The 17,590-nt window shown below is 40.5% G+C and overlaps 1 protein-coding gene across 4 annotated transcripts in view; it reads right to left on the bottom strand.

The window, feature by feature from the left end:
* CDK8 (cyclin dependent kinase 8) overlaps positions 1-17,590 on the bottom strand; it is a 43,915-nt gene that overhangs the window by 23,288 nt on the left and 3,037 nt on the right. For 2 of the 4 annotated variants that reach the window (XM_035115224.2, XM_035115223.2), the window contains exons 2-4: positions 8,481-8,556; positions 7,783-7,893; positions 3,950-4,090 (exon numbers count right to left, since the gene is read on the bottom strand). In XM_035115224.2, the coding sequence (XP_034971115.1) occupies positions 3,950-4,090; positions 7,783-7,893; positions 8,481-8,556 (328 nt within the window). Of the gene's footprint in view, positions 1-3,949; positions 5,519-7,782; positions 7,894-8,480; positions 8,557-17,590 lie in introns of those variants that run through there. The other 2 variants (XM_060273821.1, XM_035115226.2) reach the window with 2 other exon arrangements.

Here is a 17,590-nt window from a genome sequence, read left to right on the forward strand (position 1 = left end):
TTTTTGGCAGATCACACAGGACTTGCAATACTCTTGGATGTCCTTGCCCATCCCAGGCCAGTAAAATCTTGCTTGGATTCTATCACTAGTCTTTCTAATGCCTAGATGCGCTGCTGAGGGTGCGTCGTGTGCCATTTGTAGCACTTGCAACCGGTAAGCTCTTGGCAACACTAACTGTTTCTTCCTTTCCCAAACCGCAGCAGTTTTCCTCCTCCTAGAAATTCTATACAGTCTTCCCTCAATGGTGGTAAATAAGCAGGGGTTCTCCACAGTTACTTCTGCAGTAGGACTTTGTGCTTTACCCCACAGCTCTTTTATAGTTTCATCCTCTTTTTGATCACTCAAGAATTGGGCACCGTGCTCCTGGACCACTGGCACGCTAATCAGCCCTTCATCCTCACCAGGCTCTATGGGTGACTCTATAACTGCAGGAGGATTACTCTCAGTGACTTGAGACTGTGACCTAGTTATCACTTGAATACGGTGCTTCTGACTAGCTAGGTCATTCCCTATTAAAAAGGGTACCTCCAATTCATTTAGGATTCCTACTCTCCATTTGCCACAAAATCCTTTGTAGGTAATATCCACTTCAGCTAATGGTACTTCAAAATGTGGGCCCCATATGCCTTTTAAACTATAGGACTGACCCTTGAGGTACTGCTCCTTTGGAACAAATTGTGATTTGACCAGTGAGACTTCTGCTCCTGTGTCCCTCAAACCTAAAAAAGACTGACCATTTAATTCAATTGGCTCCATGTAATCTTGGTTGCACTCCTGCTCAGCCCTCCAGACCTGCAAGACCTTAGAAGTAGTCTCAGCTGGACGGTCTGCTTTCTCTGAGCCTTCTGTCTGAGGCGAGCTATTTTCCTGTGACTGCATTACCAGTTTTACTTGTTTAGCTGCAGTAGGTGTAGTTTGCGACTTAACCAGCAGGGGGCACCTGGCACGTACATGGCCCTCACGATTACAGAAAAAACAAGTGATTTTCTTAGACCCTGTCTTGTCAGAAACTGATTCCCTGACAGGAAAATTTTCTTGCCTGTCTTTAATTTCTCTGTTTCTCCATGGATTACCCTTCTGTGAGTGTTTTGGGAATGCTATTTCATTGAAATCACCTTGTAGTTCGTCTAAGACCTCGGCAACCTGTGCCACAGTTTTCAGTTTTTTATCCCTCAAGAACCAACGTAAATTGCTAGGGATTTGCTTGAAAAATTGTTCTAAACAAATTAATTGTTTTAACTCATCAAAGTTCTTCACTCCACTCCCTTGAATCCATCTGTCAAGTAATTTATCTAAGCGGCTAGCTAGTTGGGCATAAGTCTCTTTATGTTCCTTTTTTGCCTCACGAAAAGCCTTTCTGCTTTGTTCAGCCGTGAGCCCACATCGAACCCTGACTCTTTGCTTAAATACTTGGTAACTTGACAGCTCTTCTTCCCTCAGGTCAGCATAAATTTCACTTAGTATCCCACAAATTTGAGGTCTTAAATAAAGCATCCAGTTCTCCTCAGGTATTTGAAATTCCACACAAACGCGTTCGAAGGTAAATAGAAACGATTCGACATTATCGTCTTTTCCAAATTTGGGGAACCTTTTTAAATTAATTGCGATACTATCATTATTAACTGGACTCTGAGTTAATTCTGATCGCAAACGTATCTCTTCAAGCCTCATTCTGTCCTGTTCTAATTGTGCCCTTATCCTCTCTGACTGCATTCTCTCCTCAGATGCCATCTTTTCCCTCTCAGCTTCAATTCTAGCTTTTTCCCTCTCACTTTCAGCTTCAATCCTTGCTTTTTCTCTCTCACTTTCAATTCGGGCCATCTCAATTCGTAGTTTCATAACTTCTACCTCAGAACCTGGGCTTCCCTCAGCCCCTTCCATTCTTTCATCTCCTTTTGCCTCTCTGGGTTTTCTTACGTGAGTCATTTTCCTCACAGGAAAATCCTGACAGACTCAAACCAAACTAGGCGCGTGAGCTTTGAATTTCGATCACGACGCTGCCACCAAAAATGTGACGACCCGTGTCCCACTCTGCCTTACTATCACTGCGACACAGGAATCCAGAGGGGAAAACACCCACCCTCTGGTCCTGCCGCCTCAAAAATAAACCCCCTTTTACTAATGGGTTTCTTAGTAAGGAGAGCCTTCCAGCTTGCGTGGCCTGGTACCTTAAGAAACTCTAGGCTGTCCCCCAGGAATAACCTCTTGCCTCCAGTAAAGGGTCTCCCTCAGTTGGATTTCCCCACTGTAGAAGTTTGCCCTATGCACTCTGGCAACTTCTTGGCACCTCAGGTTACCCTTCTAAGCCTCCTCCGTGTAACTACAGGACACAAACCACTACCTCCCTGCCTGAGGTGAGTTTTGCCCTCTCTTGAGTCACCACGGCTGTGAGTCCTGGTATCTCGCTGGAAAAATACAGACGGACCTCTTGTTGGCAAAAACAGAGATGAAGTTTTATTGTGTTAAAAACATAAGTGATTCTTTAACGTGTCATTTATTAATTAGCTTTGTTCCAGTTGTACAAAATAAACTCAGTCAAACATTTAACTTTAAGTTTTCCCAGCCTCTTAACTGTCTTCATACAAGCCACCACATAACACCACACCACACCTTCCTCCCTCTCCCTCCTAACTGACCAAAACCGACACTCCCTCCTTTCAAACCGGGCACAGTCCCGCCCCCATCAGAGTTCTATGCCAGTCAGGCTGGAGGTGGGTTAACTCTTTGCCAGCCGGGCAGAAATAAACATTTTAAAAGTGCTTCAATTTGTCACAGCTGTGCATATACAAATAAATGCAGCCTTGAATTAGAAACAAATAATAAATCCTTCCTCACAAGCTGATAGGGCATTGAACACAAAGGTTAATCCAGTCAACAGTAGGCTCAGGACTCAGATGGAGGGATGAAACAAGCTCTTATGCTCTCCAGGGATTCACACATAGGCACCATGGCCACAGTGGGCTGGATCAAACATACACCGTCCAACTGTTTACTCCAGCACCCAAGTTTGCTTGAATATTTTAGCCCACCAGAGATTAATATTATGTAGGGACAACACTGTAACCTGTTTATATTGGCACTGCCTGAAACATCTATTGGGCAAAGGAATGAAAGAATGTGGTAACAATGAAGTACCTTTCTATCCAATGAAAGGGCCTGGCATCCAGAAAAACAGAGAAGTCCCCCCCACCTACCCCAAAATATGATCTTATTGGGCTTCCACAAGGTAGGTTGATGCTCATTAGCTTAGGAAAATATACAAGTCTGTGGGGGAGGGTCTTCTGTGGCAATTAGGCAAAACAATACCACCATGTTCAGAGGCACTAAATTTCAGACTGCCAGATGCTAAGGGCAAACATCATAGATGGCTATCTCTACCATCCTGATTGTGAATCTTTAAGAGCTATCTGGCTAGCAATTGCCATATAGAGCAACAGCAATAAACTGTACCAGGAAGGGGAAGTTGTGGTCCTCCAGGTGTTCTGAACTACAACACCTATCATCCTTTATCTTTGACCATGTTGGCTAGGGCTGATAAGAGTTAGAGTTTAATAACATCTGGAGGGCCACAGGTTCTCCATCCCTGAACTAGACAGCTCTCTGGTCTGACCCACTAAGCCAATTCTTACATTCTTAAAAAGCTTCCACAGAAAATTAGACTTGTTAAATATTTTCCCCCAAAAATCTGAGAGTTGCAAATATGCAGTCATGCTTAATTTTGCTCTTACTGTGCTTTGTTTGCTAATGAGGCAATGCAAAAGCACCTATGGGAAGAAGCTATTTTCTTTTCCAGGTAATAGAAATACACACTATTCACTAGACATTTATAGTGCCAAATTATGAATTAAAACAAATCGTTAGTGCCTCAGTACCTGATAACCTCTATGAAACTCCACCACTACATATAAGCCTTATACCCATTTGTAATCCCCACTGTAGATCTACTTACCAAATCCCTGTGTAACACCCAGTTAGCATGTAGGTAATGAATACCATCTAGGATTTGATATAATAGAGATTTCACCATTCCCCGAGGTAACTGAACTGGCTTCTTGTTTGCTTTAGAAGCTCTGTGAAACTTTATTATGTGCTGAAAAATAGAAAACAAGCATAGTTAATAATGACTGGTACAAATATTTTGATGCAATGCTTCAGCAAATAAAATCCTCCAGAGTTCATTAACCAGTATGGCATTTCTTGGGATTTGAACAAAATCATGTATAATTCTCCACAGAATTAACCATCCCCCATTTAGTTAAGCACTGTGTTCTTGTTTAGTGCTTTAGCTTCATATTACTATTATCTTCTCATCTTAATTTTATCTATCTTGTATACCACATTGTGTTAGTATTACCGTATACCCTCCTCACACTCACAAACACTTTGCCATCTTTTGATTGTTTAATAGGGTGTTTTATTATTTTTAATAAGATTTGAATAAAGCTTTTTCATAATACAATAAAAGAAACTAATCTAAACAAAAACAAAAACAGAGAGACCATATCTTGAAGACTTCATTCTAAAATTTCTCCATTCACACTCTAAAGATGTGAATATAACCATGTTAAAGAATGAAAAAATATTCATACGGTAAAGGTCAAATATATACCTGAAACATGATTTGTTCAGGAGCTTCACAAGCAGACCTGCACACATTTATAATGTTATGAATCTATGCATTTCCACCTCATCAACTGTACAGCCATTTTTCACTCATAAACAAAAGCTTCCAGCAAAATTTAAGTCTAAAAGAAAAACACTTTTAAACAATTTGTTAGTCCATCTCTTTATAATTTCATCCATCTTGACAATCTGACCCAAGCTTACTGGTAGCAATAACAATAATAAAGTCTTTTAAAGTTCATTCATCAGGGATCAGATTTCCTTTAACTTCTTTGGATACTGCATACTTATTGTTTACAACATTTCTCATCTGATCCTTGAAACTAAGGCTCCAGTTAAAATCTAAGAATTATATTTTATAAGACTGACTACTGTAAAAATCGAAAAAGAGAAGTAAGACTTTATAAAGAACCACTATGAAAGCTATTAACATTTTCCTCAGGGCCTTTGTGAGGAAGAGCACACACAAAGCATGCAGGAGGTAAAAAAAAAGTGTTCTTATGTTTGCATCCATACATTATGCTGGAATTGCCAAGTACCATGCAACTATGGACAGACAGGTGTCTAAATTGTGGGGTATACAACCAACATACTTAAATCTAATTAATGCATGAAGGCCTGCCAGGCTTAGCTAGGTCACACTCCCTCAACCTTGGGAGAAAGGGCTACCAAACTCATTGTTCTCTTTTGCCTTTCCACCATGTGAACCCCACCAGTAAGAATGTTTAAGCTGGATGCTCCAAGCTTAGACTGTGTGGCTTTAGCAAGCCATCTTTGTGTATCTGTAAAAATAATTTAGAAACCCATACCATTTTGGAAACTAGTTGTGCTGCCTGTTTTTTATTGCTGCTGCATGGAAAAGAACATGAATCTGATCTTTGAGGAGTTTCTAAGTAAACTACCCTGTTTCTCATATTTTAAGACATACCCATAAAATAAGCCATAGCAGGATTTTTAAGCATTCAAGGAATATAAGCCATACCCCGAAAATAAGACATAGTGATAGGCACAGCAGCAATACCGGCCATGGCAGGAGGAGGAGGAGGAAAAATATAAGACATCCCCTGAAAATAAGCCATAGTGTGTTTTTTTGAGGAAAAAATAAATATAAGACATGTCTTATAATATGAGAAACACGGTATTCTTAACTTACTAAATGTGTGGTTTATTTCTATGGTAAGGGAAGTGGAGAACTTTGGAAGAAATTTAAAAGGGGTTACTTTGAAGGTCTAACAGCCTGTATTTCCACAGTTTACTTTGCTGCATGTTTTGTGATTTTAAACATCTGCTGGGGCTCTCTCACCAAAGAGTAACGTATTTTTCTCTGTATAAGACGCCCCCATGTATAAGACCAGGGGTCTGGTACACTGTCCCTCAGACCTTGTGGGGGTTGGACTATTTTTTTGGGGGGGGGGAAACTGAACAAATTCCTATGCCCCACAAATAACCCAGAGATGCATTTTAAATAAAAGCATACATTCTACCCATGTAAAAACACCAGGCAGGCCCCACAAATAACCCAGAGATGTGTTTTAAATAAAAGGACACATTCTACTCATGTAAAAACAAGCTGATTCCCAGACCGTCCGCGGGGCGGATTTAGAAGGTGATTGGGCCGGATACGGCCTCCAGGACTTGGTTTGCCTACCCATGTATAAGACAATCCCAATTTTAAAAAAAACTTAAATTAAGGAATCAAAATTTAAAACACCTGAGATTGACCAAACTTGATGAGCTTTTTGGGGGAATTTGCTAAGGGAGGCAGCCAGGCAAGGCGAGGGGGGTGGAGGCGGGCGATCGAGTGACTGATAGCTAGAGATAGGGAGCGGGAGGAGGAACAAGAGCCGAGTAGGGCATGAAGAGGGCAGAAGCCAAGCAGAAGCGGAACAAGCAGCTGAGGCGCTGGACTGTATTTTTTCATGTATAAGGCGACCCCCATTGAAAGTAATGGAAAGTGGATTAATCTGTTCCAGACGGTCCGCGGAGTACTTAAACTGAAGTGTTCATAAACTGAAGCGAACTTTCCCATTGAAAGTAATGGAAAGTGGATTAATCCGTTCCAGGCGGGTCTGCGGAGTACTCAACCTGAAGCGTACTTAACCCGAAGCATGGGTGTAATTGGTTCCGGAAGTCTGTTCATAAACTGAAGCGAACTTTCCCATTGAAAGTAATGGAAAGTGAATTAATCTGTTCCAGATGGGTCCGCGGCGTTCGTAAACTGAAAATCCGTAAACCGAGGTGTTCATAAACCGAGGTTCCACTGTATTCCTTAACAAATTACTACTAAAAACCAACATAAATGAGGCTCCTCAAAATAGGGTCCAGCAACTGGGTCAATTAAGCCCTTTGAAGGATGGTTTTAGAGCTGCTTAGGACTTGCTTAAGAACAACTTTCAGGGACTAGAAGGCAGAATATAAGCCCCAACCACATACATTCCCTTCTCCAAGTCATCCCTCTGGCCAAACCATAGCTGTCAAGTTCTCCCTTTTTTTTACGGGAAATTCCCTTAAGCTGAATAGGCTTCCTCGCGAGAAAAGGGGAAACGTGACAGCTATGGGCCAAACTAGCTGCTGACCCCGGCTCAAAGAAAACATCATGTAATTTTTGTGCTCATTAATACTTGGCACCAACTTCTTTTCTTTTAGGCACAAGCAAAAACTTCACCAGGCACTGAAAAGTATTTCTAGGGTCCTATTATTATTTTTTAAAGAGACAACACCAACACCAACACCAACGGTTAATTGTGTTGTTATATGCTGATTGTTTTGTCTACATTTATTGATGTTTATTTAACACATTTTAAGGCAGTGTGATTCTTCATGTTCATAGTCTGTGACATTTAACTGAATGCTTAAATATGCTTAAATATACAGTGGAATGCTTAAATATACAGTGGAAACGAGGAGAGCTTCCCCCACAGAAAACTGCCATGTTTGAGGCAATGTGTGTAGTTGCCCCAAATCAAGGACAAATGCGTATTTCAAAGAATGAAAATTAAAGTAACACTGTGTACTATGGAATGGTTTACACATCACTGGGGTCTTTTTCTTTCCTTGTAGCATGCTTCAGAGATGAGCAATCTGTTGCAGTACCAATTTATTGGTTTCCAAACAATAGTACCCATAGCCCATTACCTGCTAACAAACAGACTTCCTTACCCAAAGGTCATGTTCCGCATAGTCAAAGAGAAGCCACACTTTTCTATCAGCATGAGACAGAAACACTTTTTGCAGAGAAATTACATTTGGATGTTTCAGCTCCCGAAGCAGCTGTAAAACAAATTACAAATTAGGAAGGTGTTCACACAGAAGCCAGAAAATAGAATCAACAATTCTTTTTATGATTTTAAAAGTTCTTTAAATAAGCTGCTTTTTCAGAATTAATATTTGATGTTCTTAATCCACAACAAAGAATGAACAAAAGAAAAGAAAAAAGAATATGGGCTTCATTTTAATTAAGGAGGTATAAAGAGTTTATGTCTATAAAGACATAAACCAGACTACAACTAGGTCAAATATACATCCCTCAAGATGCAATGATGCTACTGAAATTATGCTTATACGAATCATGGCATTATGCACTAATCAACTGCATTTTCCATATACCAGCACACAAAGCTCCTGTATAACAAATCAGACAATTGTACACACTAACTGGCAGAAACTCTCCAGGGTTTCAGACAGGGGTCTTTCCCAATCCTACCTGGAGATGCAGCGAATTGGATTGTATTTTAATATAAAGCTTTTAGATGCAATATATACTTGATCTTCCACATATGAAAATGTGTTGCGTGTGGCCATAACTGAAATTATATTCACTAATGAAAAAGGCTTAATTTACCATTAAAATTACTTACTGCTATTTCTCTGCATGCAGACATAGAAATGCCAGTACCTTCTATTTGCTTTAGAGCGTAATCTTTATCATCTTTCCTGTGAAAGAGAGAACAATCTTCAAGAAATGCACTGTAAACTCAAAAGTAGCCTTATGAGCACTATTTAGAAGCAATCATACAATTAAGTGTTTGAAATGGGAACAGATACCAAGCAAGTATAGGGAAAAATATTTAGAGTTGAATTTTAAACTGAATACGTGAGAGTCCAATCCAACCACAAAACTTCCCACCCCAGAAGGAAATATTTGTCCTGAAAACACTTATACTGAATCATTCATAATTTTCTAACAAATAAAAGCAAAACAAAAGCAGTGCATAGACGAGTTTTGTGGTCATCTCTGCTTTTATTACGGTAGCAATGCAGTCTCTCATTTTCTAAGCGCTTTGACTTCATAGTTTTCTGGTGTAGCATTTAAATTGGGTTTCATAACAGAACACTTACCACACAGGTCATTCCAGGAATTCAGCTTTTGCAATGTTAAGATATTTAATAGCTTTCACAAAGTCAAAGTTTGATTAGGGAACTAACCTAGGTAAGAATGGGATAAATTTGTCTAACTGGGGTCCAGGGAACAGATGCTGCTGCATTGCTGAGACAGGGTGGGTGTGGAATCAAATGATGAATTGATTCCCAGTCACTCAGATATAAACACATACTTTAAATTGCCTCAGAAGTAAACAAACTGGTTCTGCAAAATTTAGTTGCATCTTTGCTCACATTTTATGGCATATGCTTAAACTTCATCCCAATATGGCCTAGATCCAGAAATCTAATGAGTGTGACTCACAAGTCACTTTGTTGGGGACAGGAAGTTATTTGCTCATTTTCTCTTCTTCTTTTAGCCCCCAAAGGCTAGGAGACCCTTTAGGACAGTGTGGAAGATGAAGGTGCTACAGGGAAACTCAGAAACACTATCACCAGAAACAGCCCCCACCCGGATCAGAAATACCTGCACAAACAGAAGGACACCTTACACCTGCAGAAAAGCAAGTCTGGATCTGACCCAATGTCTTCACACAGTACATTTCAGCAGGTTTCCAACGAAGCTAAAGTTAAAAATATTCAAGTTGGATTTGTTCCTATGGGAGGCAGTTAAGCATATGCTATCCAATGATATTTTACGGGGAGCTACAAAATGCTTGTTTAACGTGACAGCAGAGAACATAGGTAATTCTGAATGCAGGAGCCAAGTGAAGAATAATGGGCAGCAACATATGAACATTTTCTTCACACTTTATTTTGATTTTGATGTTTTTGTAGCACTTGGACATGATTTTCAAGAAGCAGTGAAGTACTGGGAGGACAAATATAAGTAATGGTCAATGGCAGTATATGGTTAAGTGTCTGGCATGAGGAGAAAACATGCTAACTTTCAAGGTGCACTGTCCCCTTTTGTAGGGACTCTGAGCAGACTAAGCAAAGTAGGTGCTCCTTCACTGTTGACTAAATAACAGCTTGCATTCATAGTCATTTATAGACTTTAGCTAGCAATAGTATTATTATTTATTAAATGTGTTATACTGCCCTTCATCCGCAGATCTCAGGGTGGTTCACAATAGTAGGAGGCTGCGCAAACAGTTTGTTGGGTTATTGGGATCACTTCCAACCCCAAAGACTGTCAACTCATTTTTCTTCCCCTAACACAGAATCCACAATTCCCAGGATTCTAAACTGGTTGCTAGATCGCAGGCTTCATATCAAATTTCACACAAAGAACCTTCGAAGACTAGCAGTTCAAAATCTGGACAACTATATGGAAAGAATACTTAATGCCACTGGAAGACATTCAGGTTTTTAATTCTGTTGGAACATTAAACCCGGTATGGTCAACCTTAATTCCTGGAAACAAGACAGCTACAAATGAATTAAAAGAAACTCAGGGTGTTGTATGTGGTTTCCCCATCTTAGCCTCACAGCAGCCCTGTAACTGAGCTCAAGAGACAGAGCAACGGATTAGAATCATAGTAAACTTTATGACTCCCACACGGTAACCACTACATCATAATGGCTCTTGCCTTTGGCAGGATATTACCAATATGTTCTAATACGCTGTTAATTAGAAAGTTGCATCAGCCTTGATTAAGGAAACATGCATTTTGGAATTTAATACTTAAAACCATTATTCTTCTCATGAAGAGGCAATAATCCAAGATAATTCTGCATTACAGCATTAAATAAAGATGTTCTCCCAGGATGTGGTCACATAGCTTGTTACCTTTCCCACCTGCCTTCAAACTAACTTTCTGGTATAAATGTAAGTTCCTCTACATTGCCTGTTACAGAAAGAAACCCTTGTGGTTTTAAAGCTGCCTTATTGAGAAATGAGATCAAAAATAGGGCCGTCTCTCAGTGCATTTTTCTGACAGAACAGAAAAGCCACAGATGTGTCACATTAAGTTTATTTACTCAGTTTGCCAAAAGGCACTACCTGAAATCACACCTGAAATTTCTGATTTTGAACAAAAAAAAATCAGGTCCCAGAGCACAGCCTGAAAGCACAGGAGAACTCTACTGTTGCTGAAGTTAAGGAGGTATCTGATCAGTGCCTCAAGAGATTGATGCCACATGTATGCCACCCTGGGTTCCAGGATGGAAGAAATGAGATATAAATGTATATTTATTAATATTAATAATTATGATTTCCTGGGTGGGATTCTGAATTTTAAATTTAATTTTAAGGACAGTATGATTGGGTATGATGGGAAAAGCATATACAACACCCTGAGCTTCTTGGAAGAAGGGAAAGATTTAAATGTACAAGATTTAAAAAACCCTTCTTCAGTGAGCCATTCTGGGTGGGGTGGCCAGGACAATACCTGTGCCACTGCTAGGGTTTGCCTCAGCAATTAATTTTAATTCCTTCTCTGGTCTTTCTAGAAGTCATGGCAAACCACAGTTGCAGCACAGGCATTGCCCAGAATTTCTGGCTCTGAGAAGGAACCCCTTGACCCCTTCGCAGAGCTCAGGCAAAGCAGCTGAGGGGGCCAGGTGGCTAGCTGGCTGATGTGGATGCAAGCAGAGTTTGAAAGCCAAGCAGTGCCTCAGCAGGTCACCTGGGCCTGGCAGGAAGGCCCTTCTGAGACCTGGGACCCTCAACCAATGCCCAACCTGGCTGTTGGCCACTGATACCAGGTCTGACCCAATAAGTGTAGTGTCGCGGTCACTCTGACCTGCACATCACCCCCGGACGTTTCACGGTCTATTGATGATGTGCCAACGACAAAATAAATACCTTCAGACACTCACACACCTCAGACCAGGATAAGGTAAAATAAAGCAAGATGATTTATTGTGTTCATAAGCTTAATGGTTGCAGTACAAATCTTAGACGTTCCAAATTACAGGTGGTTCCTATACCGGCCTATTACCTCTAAATATAAATTACCGGCCTATTACCGCTAAAGTCAACTAAATAAATATTTGTAAAGAATCACACAGCTCTGTATCCTGTCTGCCTATAATCACTATCTATTATCCACCTCAATATTAAACCAGCTCACTCTCTGCGAATAACCAACCAACTCTTAACTTAACACCAACTCAACAACCCCTCTGACTCCAGGGGTGGGGTTTTTATACTCTCCCAGAGCCCTCCCCCCTGGGTTCTCAGAGTTCTACTAAGATTAACCCTCTGCAACCTGGCTAACTTTTAAGCTGATCGCTACATGTAGGTTTAACTTGCTTCTATTCAAGCTTAATTTTAACTAGGTTATTTAGAAAAAAAAAATTATAAGCCTTTAAAAAAGCATTCATTTATCATACACCCTGCGTAATAAAAGGCAGGCACAAAGTAAGAGGAGATAAGATCAACATTATGAAAGAGAAAGGGAAAAATTTAGCATAAAATGGAGGAAAATAGGATCGTGGCCAGGACACAGAATGGTAAAGACCATTTGTTTAGTGTGTTGCATAGTGCTCTGTACAAGAGAGCATAACATGCAGGGAACCTAAAATAAGCAAGAGGGAATTATTTGCTGCACACAACCAAACTGTTAAGCTTACTTACTGCCAAAGTGCTGGTGACAGTCAACAACATAAACGGGATCAAAAGGACTAGAAGGCTTTAAAGGATATTACGTTCTATTAATGGCAATAGTATTATGGTCAGAGTACACCTACTGCATTGCAAACCAAACTTCACCTATCATGAAAACATGCCTTGAAAAACACCGAAGATGGTGCCTGAAATCAGGCTAGTGAACAGAACCTAGCAATTCCAATTTTGCTTGAGCAATATTAAGGTTAATAGAAATAAGAATATATATTATCTTACCACCAAATATTTCAAAATATTAAAAATACGTCTGCATCATACAATTATCTGAAACTAGATCCTCCTGGATACAGTGACAAGCTTGATAGGTCCTTCATCTAAATAAGAAAGAACATTAAAGTTCCTAATCATGATCATTTTCACAGATGCTGCATAAGATAATGATCTGGAATTTGAAAATTCCGTATGAAAGAGAGTAGGTCAGGCTTCCTCAAACTCAGCCCTCCAGATGTTTTTGGCCTACAACTCCTATGATCCCTAGCTAGCAGGACCAGTGGTCAGGGATTATGGGAACTGTAGTCTCAAAACATCTGGAGGGCCGAGTTTGAGGAAGCCTGTAGTAGGTCATTTAATAAGAATGAGGGCCAAACCAGGCAAGTCACCATTCACAGAATAAGCAACTGCATTAATGGCTTCTTAAAGTAATTAGCAGTGCAGGGACCCTGATCTGGATCAAGAAACTAGTGTGGGACAGGGTAGGGAGACTTTAGCCCTTTGCCCCTACTTGTGATCTCAGTCTTGATCAGTCCCTGCCCTCCACATCTGCTATTTTACTTTTTAAAAGCTGGAAATCCTGTCTTGCCTGGTTTGGCCCTGACTTCTATATGATTGGTTTGTAGCTAAAATTCTGGAAGTACCTTATGCACACGCTTATTTCAGATATGCAATTAGTTGTGTACATGTGATTTAATAGTTCAAAGTCACTGTTCATTTCATTCCTTAACACTACAGCTTTATAAAATTTATATGTTTAAGTTAAAACCCCTATATGAAGCTCAGTTTTTGTGACTGTTTTAAAGCACAAGTAACTCCATTTTAAATACAAGGTCCCAGGTTCAATCTCTGGCATATGTACAGTATCAGGCAGCCTCAGGCAGCAGCTCTAGGAAAGATATTGGAGAGCCACTGTTGTACTGGGCTAGATGGACCAATGGTCTGAGTCAATAAAATGTGTAATGTTTGGGCTTAAACTGCTAGTTGTCACAGGTGGTGGATCTGCTAAACAGATCTGCTAAGCAGTTAAAAACCAAGAAGAAGGGAGTGTAAAAAACAAACAAACAGATGGTTTTACCCTAGAGCAGGCATTCCCAAACTGCAGCCCTCCAGATGTTTTGGCCTACAACACCCATGATCCCTAGCTAGCAGGACCAGTGGTCAGGGAAGATGGGAATTGTAGTCCAAAACATCTGGAGGGCCAAGGTTTGGGGATGCCTGCCCTAGAGACAGACCCAAGGATGTGTGATGAGTATGTTTTATTTCCAGCCACTCAATTCTTAATATTGCACTGGCTATTTAAAAATACAGTAAAAGAAGTGCTTATGAACTAAATCAAGTTGTTGTGCGTCTTTTCTAAACCATCTGAAGTTAAACTGTCAAGACTGGATGAGAGTTGTTTATGGTAGTGGGGGTGGCAGCAAGGGGGCACAATCACCAAGTGTTTTAGAAGGCTGTTGGTGTTGTGTCATGACTCAACTAAAGTTTGGAGGGTTCATGACTTTAAAAAGGCCCACTCCTTACTTCCCCATTCTCAATAACTTAAGAACTGGAGGTATCAGAATACATTGTCCATTCATATAACAACTACGTAAACCAACTACAAAGCAACAAATTTGTTGCAATGGCAACTATATCAGATTATCACAGTTGTGTGCACTCAAAGCCATCTTACATGATCCTAAGATAGTCACAGAACCTGCTCTGAATGGGATCACACTGCTATCCCTTATGAATCCCTTAAGAATCAGGTCCACAGCTTGGGAGTGCTTTTAGATCTGATACCACTCCTGGATCTCCAAGAATTAACATTGGCTAGGAACACTTTATATTGGATGTGGGTGGCGCTATGGTCTAAACCACTGAGCCTAGGGCTTGCCGATCAGAAGGTTGATGGTTCGAAACCCCGTGACGGGGTGAGCTCCCGTTGTTGAGTCCCTACTCCTGCCAACCTAGCAGTTCAAAAGCACGTGAAAGTGCAAGTAGATAAATAGGTTCCGCTCCGGTGGGAAGGTAAACGGCGTTTCCGTGCGCTGCTCTGGTTTTGCCAGAAGCAGCTTAGTCACGCTGGCCACATGACCCGGAAAAACTGTCTGTGGACAAACGTTGGCTGCCTCGGCCAGTAAAGCGAGATGAGCGCTGCAACCCCAGAGTCGTTCATGACGGGACTTAACTGTCAGGGGTTCTTTACCTTTACCTTTTTAGGAACACTTTATACCAGCTTTGGCTATTATGCCAACTGCAGACTCAGTTTCCTAGACAAAAAAAGATCTGTCACTAATGCTTTTAAAACATAATGTAATTTGTTTGTCTCTGAAGAGCATTTGGAAACCTAAATGATTCAAATGTATCTGTCAAAAGTATAAACTGAAGTCTGTGTTATGGAGCACAGCATTCCACTATACTGCCTCATCTTCACTGACTCTTATTTGGTTTCCATTCAGAAAGCTAACTTTGACCTTTAAGACTCTAAACATCATTGTACCTTAAGGGATCATCTCCTCCCATAGAAACTCCCATTCACTTAGTTCAGCATCATATCCTGTTATGTGTTCCCTTGTTATCCAAGGTGTGGTGAGTGGTTATATAAGCAAAGATACTCCTCTCTCAGGGAAATCCTTTCTAAAAGAGGGCCACTTGGTTTCTTAACTGCTTGGCTTTAAGGGACTACAAGTATTTCAGAGAGCTTTTTTTAAAAATGATGAAGTATTGCCTTAGAGACTTGCTAGCTATTGATCCTGCTCCTTTAAATGTTAGTCTTATGTTTACTTTTTTATTCATTTTCTATCACTGTTAAGCCATCACTGGTCTAGACCAGGCATCCCCAAACTTCAGCCCTCCAGATGTTTTGGACTACAATTCCCATCTTCCCCAACCACTGGTCCTGTTAGCTAGGGATCATGTGAGTTGGAGGCCAAAACATCTGGAGGGCCACAGTTTAGGGGTGCCTGGTCTAGACTGTCTAGCAAGATGGGATAATTGTTAAAATGTAAAATAACTCAAGATACTGCCCTCAACACTGCTATGACAGGAAAAGCCACCATCAGGTGAATGCATAGAACGGTGTTGGAGTAGAGTGTTCCTGGGGATAACCAGCTTTTTTGGAGTAACACTATGTTAATAAAAATATGGGAGATGTTTCAAAAGGGTTGCAAACACACAGCAAAATACAACTTACCTAACCTACTTCCCTTGCAGGAGCTATATTAGCATACAAAGCTATCGGTCATGGATTCTGTACTTAAAATAACTAAGAAGTTGCTTTTGTAGTTATGAGGATCCCTTTTTATTTTGATTCACAGGAGAACACTTTCAAAAATCTAATATGCACATCATATAAAAAACACACCCATATTATATTGGATATTTTTTGCACATTGAAACTGGCAAGTAAAAAGAGCACCACTAGAGGAACCTAAAGACATAATTCAATATTCATACATGGAACACTAGCTATGTTTAACATACAAGCGACTCTTAAGTTGTTCGGCAGTTATGCCAAAATCACATAAAGTCAAAACACACTGCGTTCAATGGCTGGTAGGATTGCCAAAGTCCCTTTTCTCATATGCCTGCCCACTTTCTGTCCCCTTTTATTGATTTATTTTTATTTTTATGAGTACGTAAAGCTGATTGCACACAAGTTAAATGTACGTAAGCTACAAGTTACCTATAGTTTCTAAAGCAAACTGAAAGCTATTAAGTTTAGAATAGTATTGGACTGAACTTAAAAATTTATTATTCACATAGAAACCAATACCAGGTAGCACACAGGAGTGAGGTGTAATTTATACATTAATCACAACAGAAGTGTGTTTCAAAGTGTTTTGCTGATCATGTGAGTTGCAAGAAGATGCTGAACCCCTGTAAGAAAGACCTCAACTTAGGTTGGGTAGGGGTAGCTAAAACTGCCTCCTTTCCACTTCTGCGGACTGATGCCTTCCATTAATTTCCACCAATGGACAGTCACCATTGGATGACACTGTTGACCTTTAAAGGGTAAGCTGTCTGAGCAGCAACAGGTTTGCCCTCAAGAACTGTAAATACTCTAGTATTTGAACATGTCAATGTCAGTTTTTATCAAGATTTACCTCATTAGAGTAATTTGCACAAACGTGTAATATAGAATAGCAAGTTATTTTATGTATGGTGGCACATACAAAGGCATAATTGCCTTTCACAGAATCACATAACTGTTGAGCTGGAAGGAACCCCAAGGGTCATCTAGTCCAGCCAATCTCAACTAAATCATACATGACAGATATCCATCCATAGAATCATAGATGGGAAAACCGAGTTTGTTCCAAAGTCAATATGCTCCTATGTATGTCATTTACAGAAATGCTCTACACATTGCATATACTCGTGTAAATAATCCGAAAGCAAGTTGGGTTTATAAATAATCAAATTAAGGTTTAAATCAGGCATCCCCAAACTTCGGCCCTCCAGATGTTCTGGACTACAATTCCCATCATCCCTGACCACTGGTCCTGTTAGCTAGGGATCATGGGAGTTGTAGGCCAAAACATCTGGAGGGCCGCAGTTTGGGGATGCCTGGTTTAAATAGTTCTGCCGACTTGCCAGGGAAGGATTCTTTGACACAAAAGAAACAGTCATGTCTTTCAAATACAGTGGTACCTCATGTTGCGAATGGGATCCGTTCCGGCGGGCCGTTCGCAACATGAAATGGCCGCAACATGAAGCGCTGCATTTGCGCACGCGCGTGATGCAATGCAGCCCTTCTGTGCATGCGCAAAGCGTGATTTAGCCCTTCTGCGCATGCGCGCAGGTTACGGACATGCT

The sequence above is a fragment of the Zootoca vivipara genome, chromosome 4, assembly GCF_963506605.1.
Source record: "Zootoca vivipara chromosome 4, rZooViv1.1, whole genome shotgun sequence".
Lineage (NCBI taxonomy): Eukaryota > Metazoa > Chordata > Lepidosauria > Squamata > Lacertidae > Zootoca > Zootoca vivipara.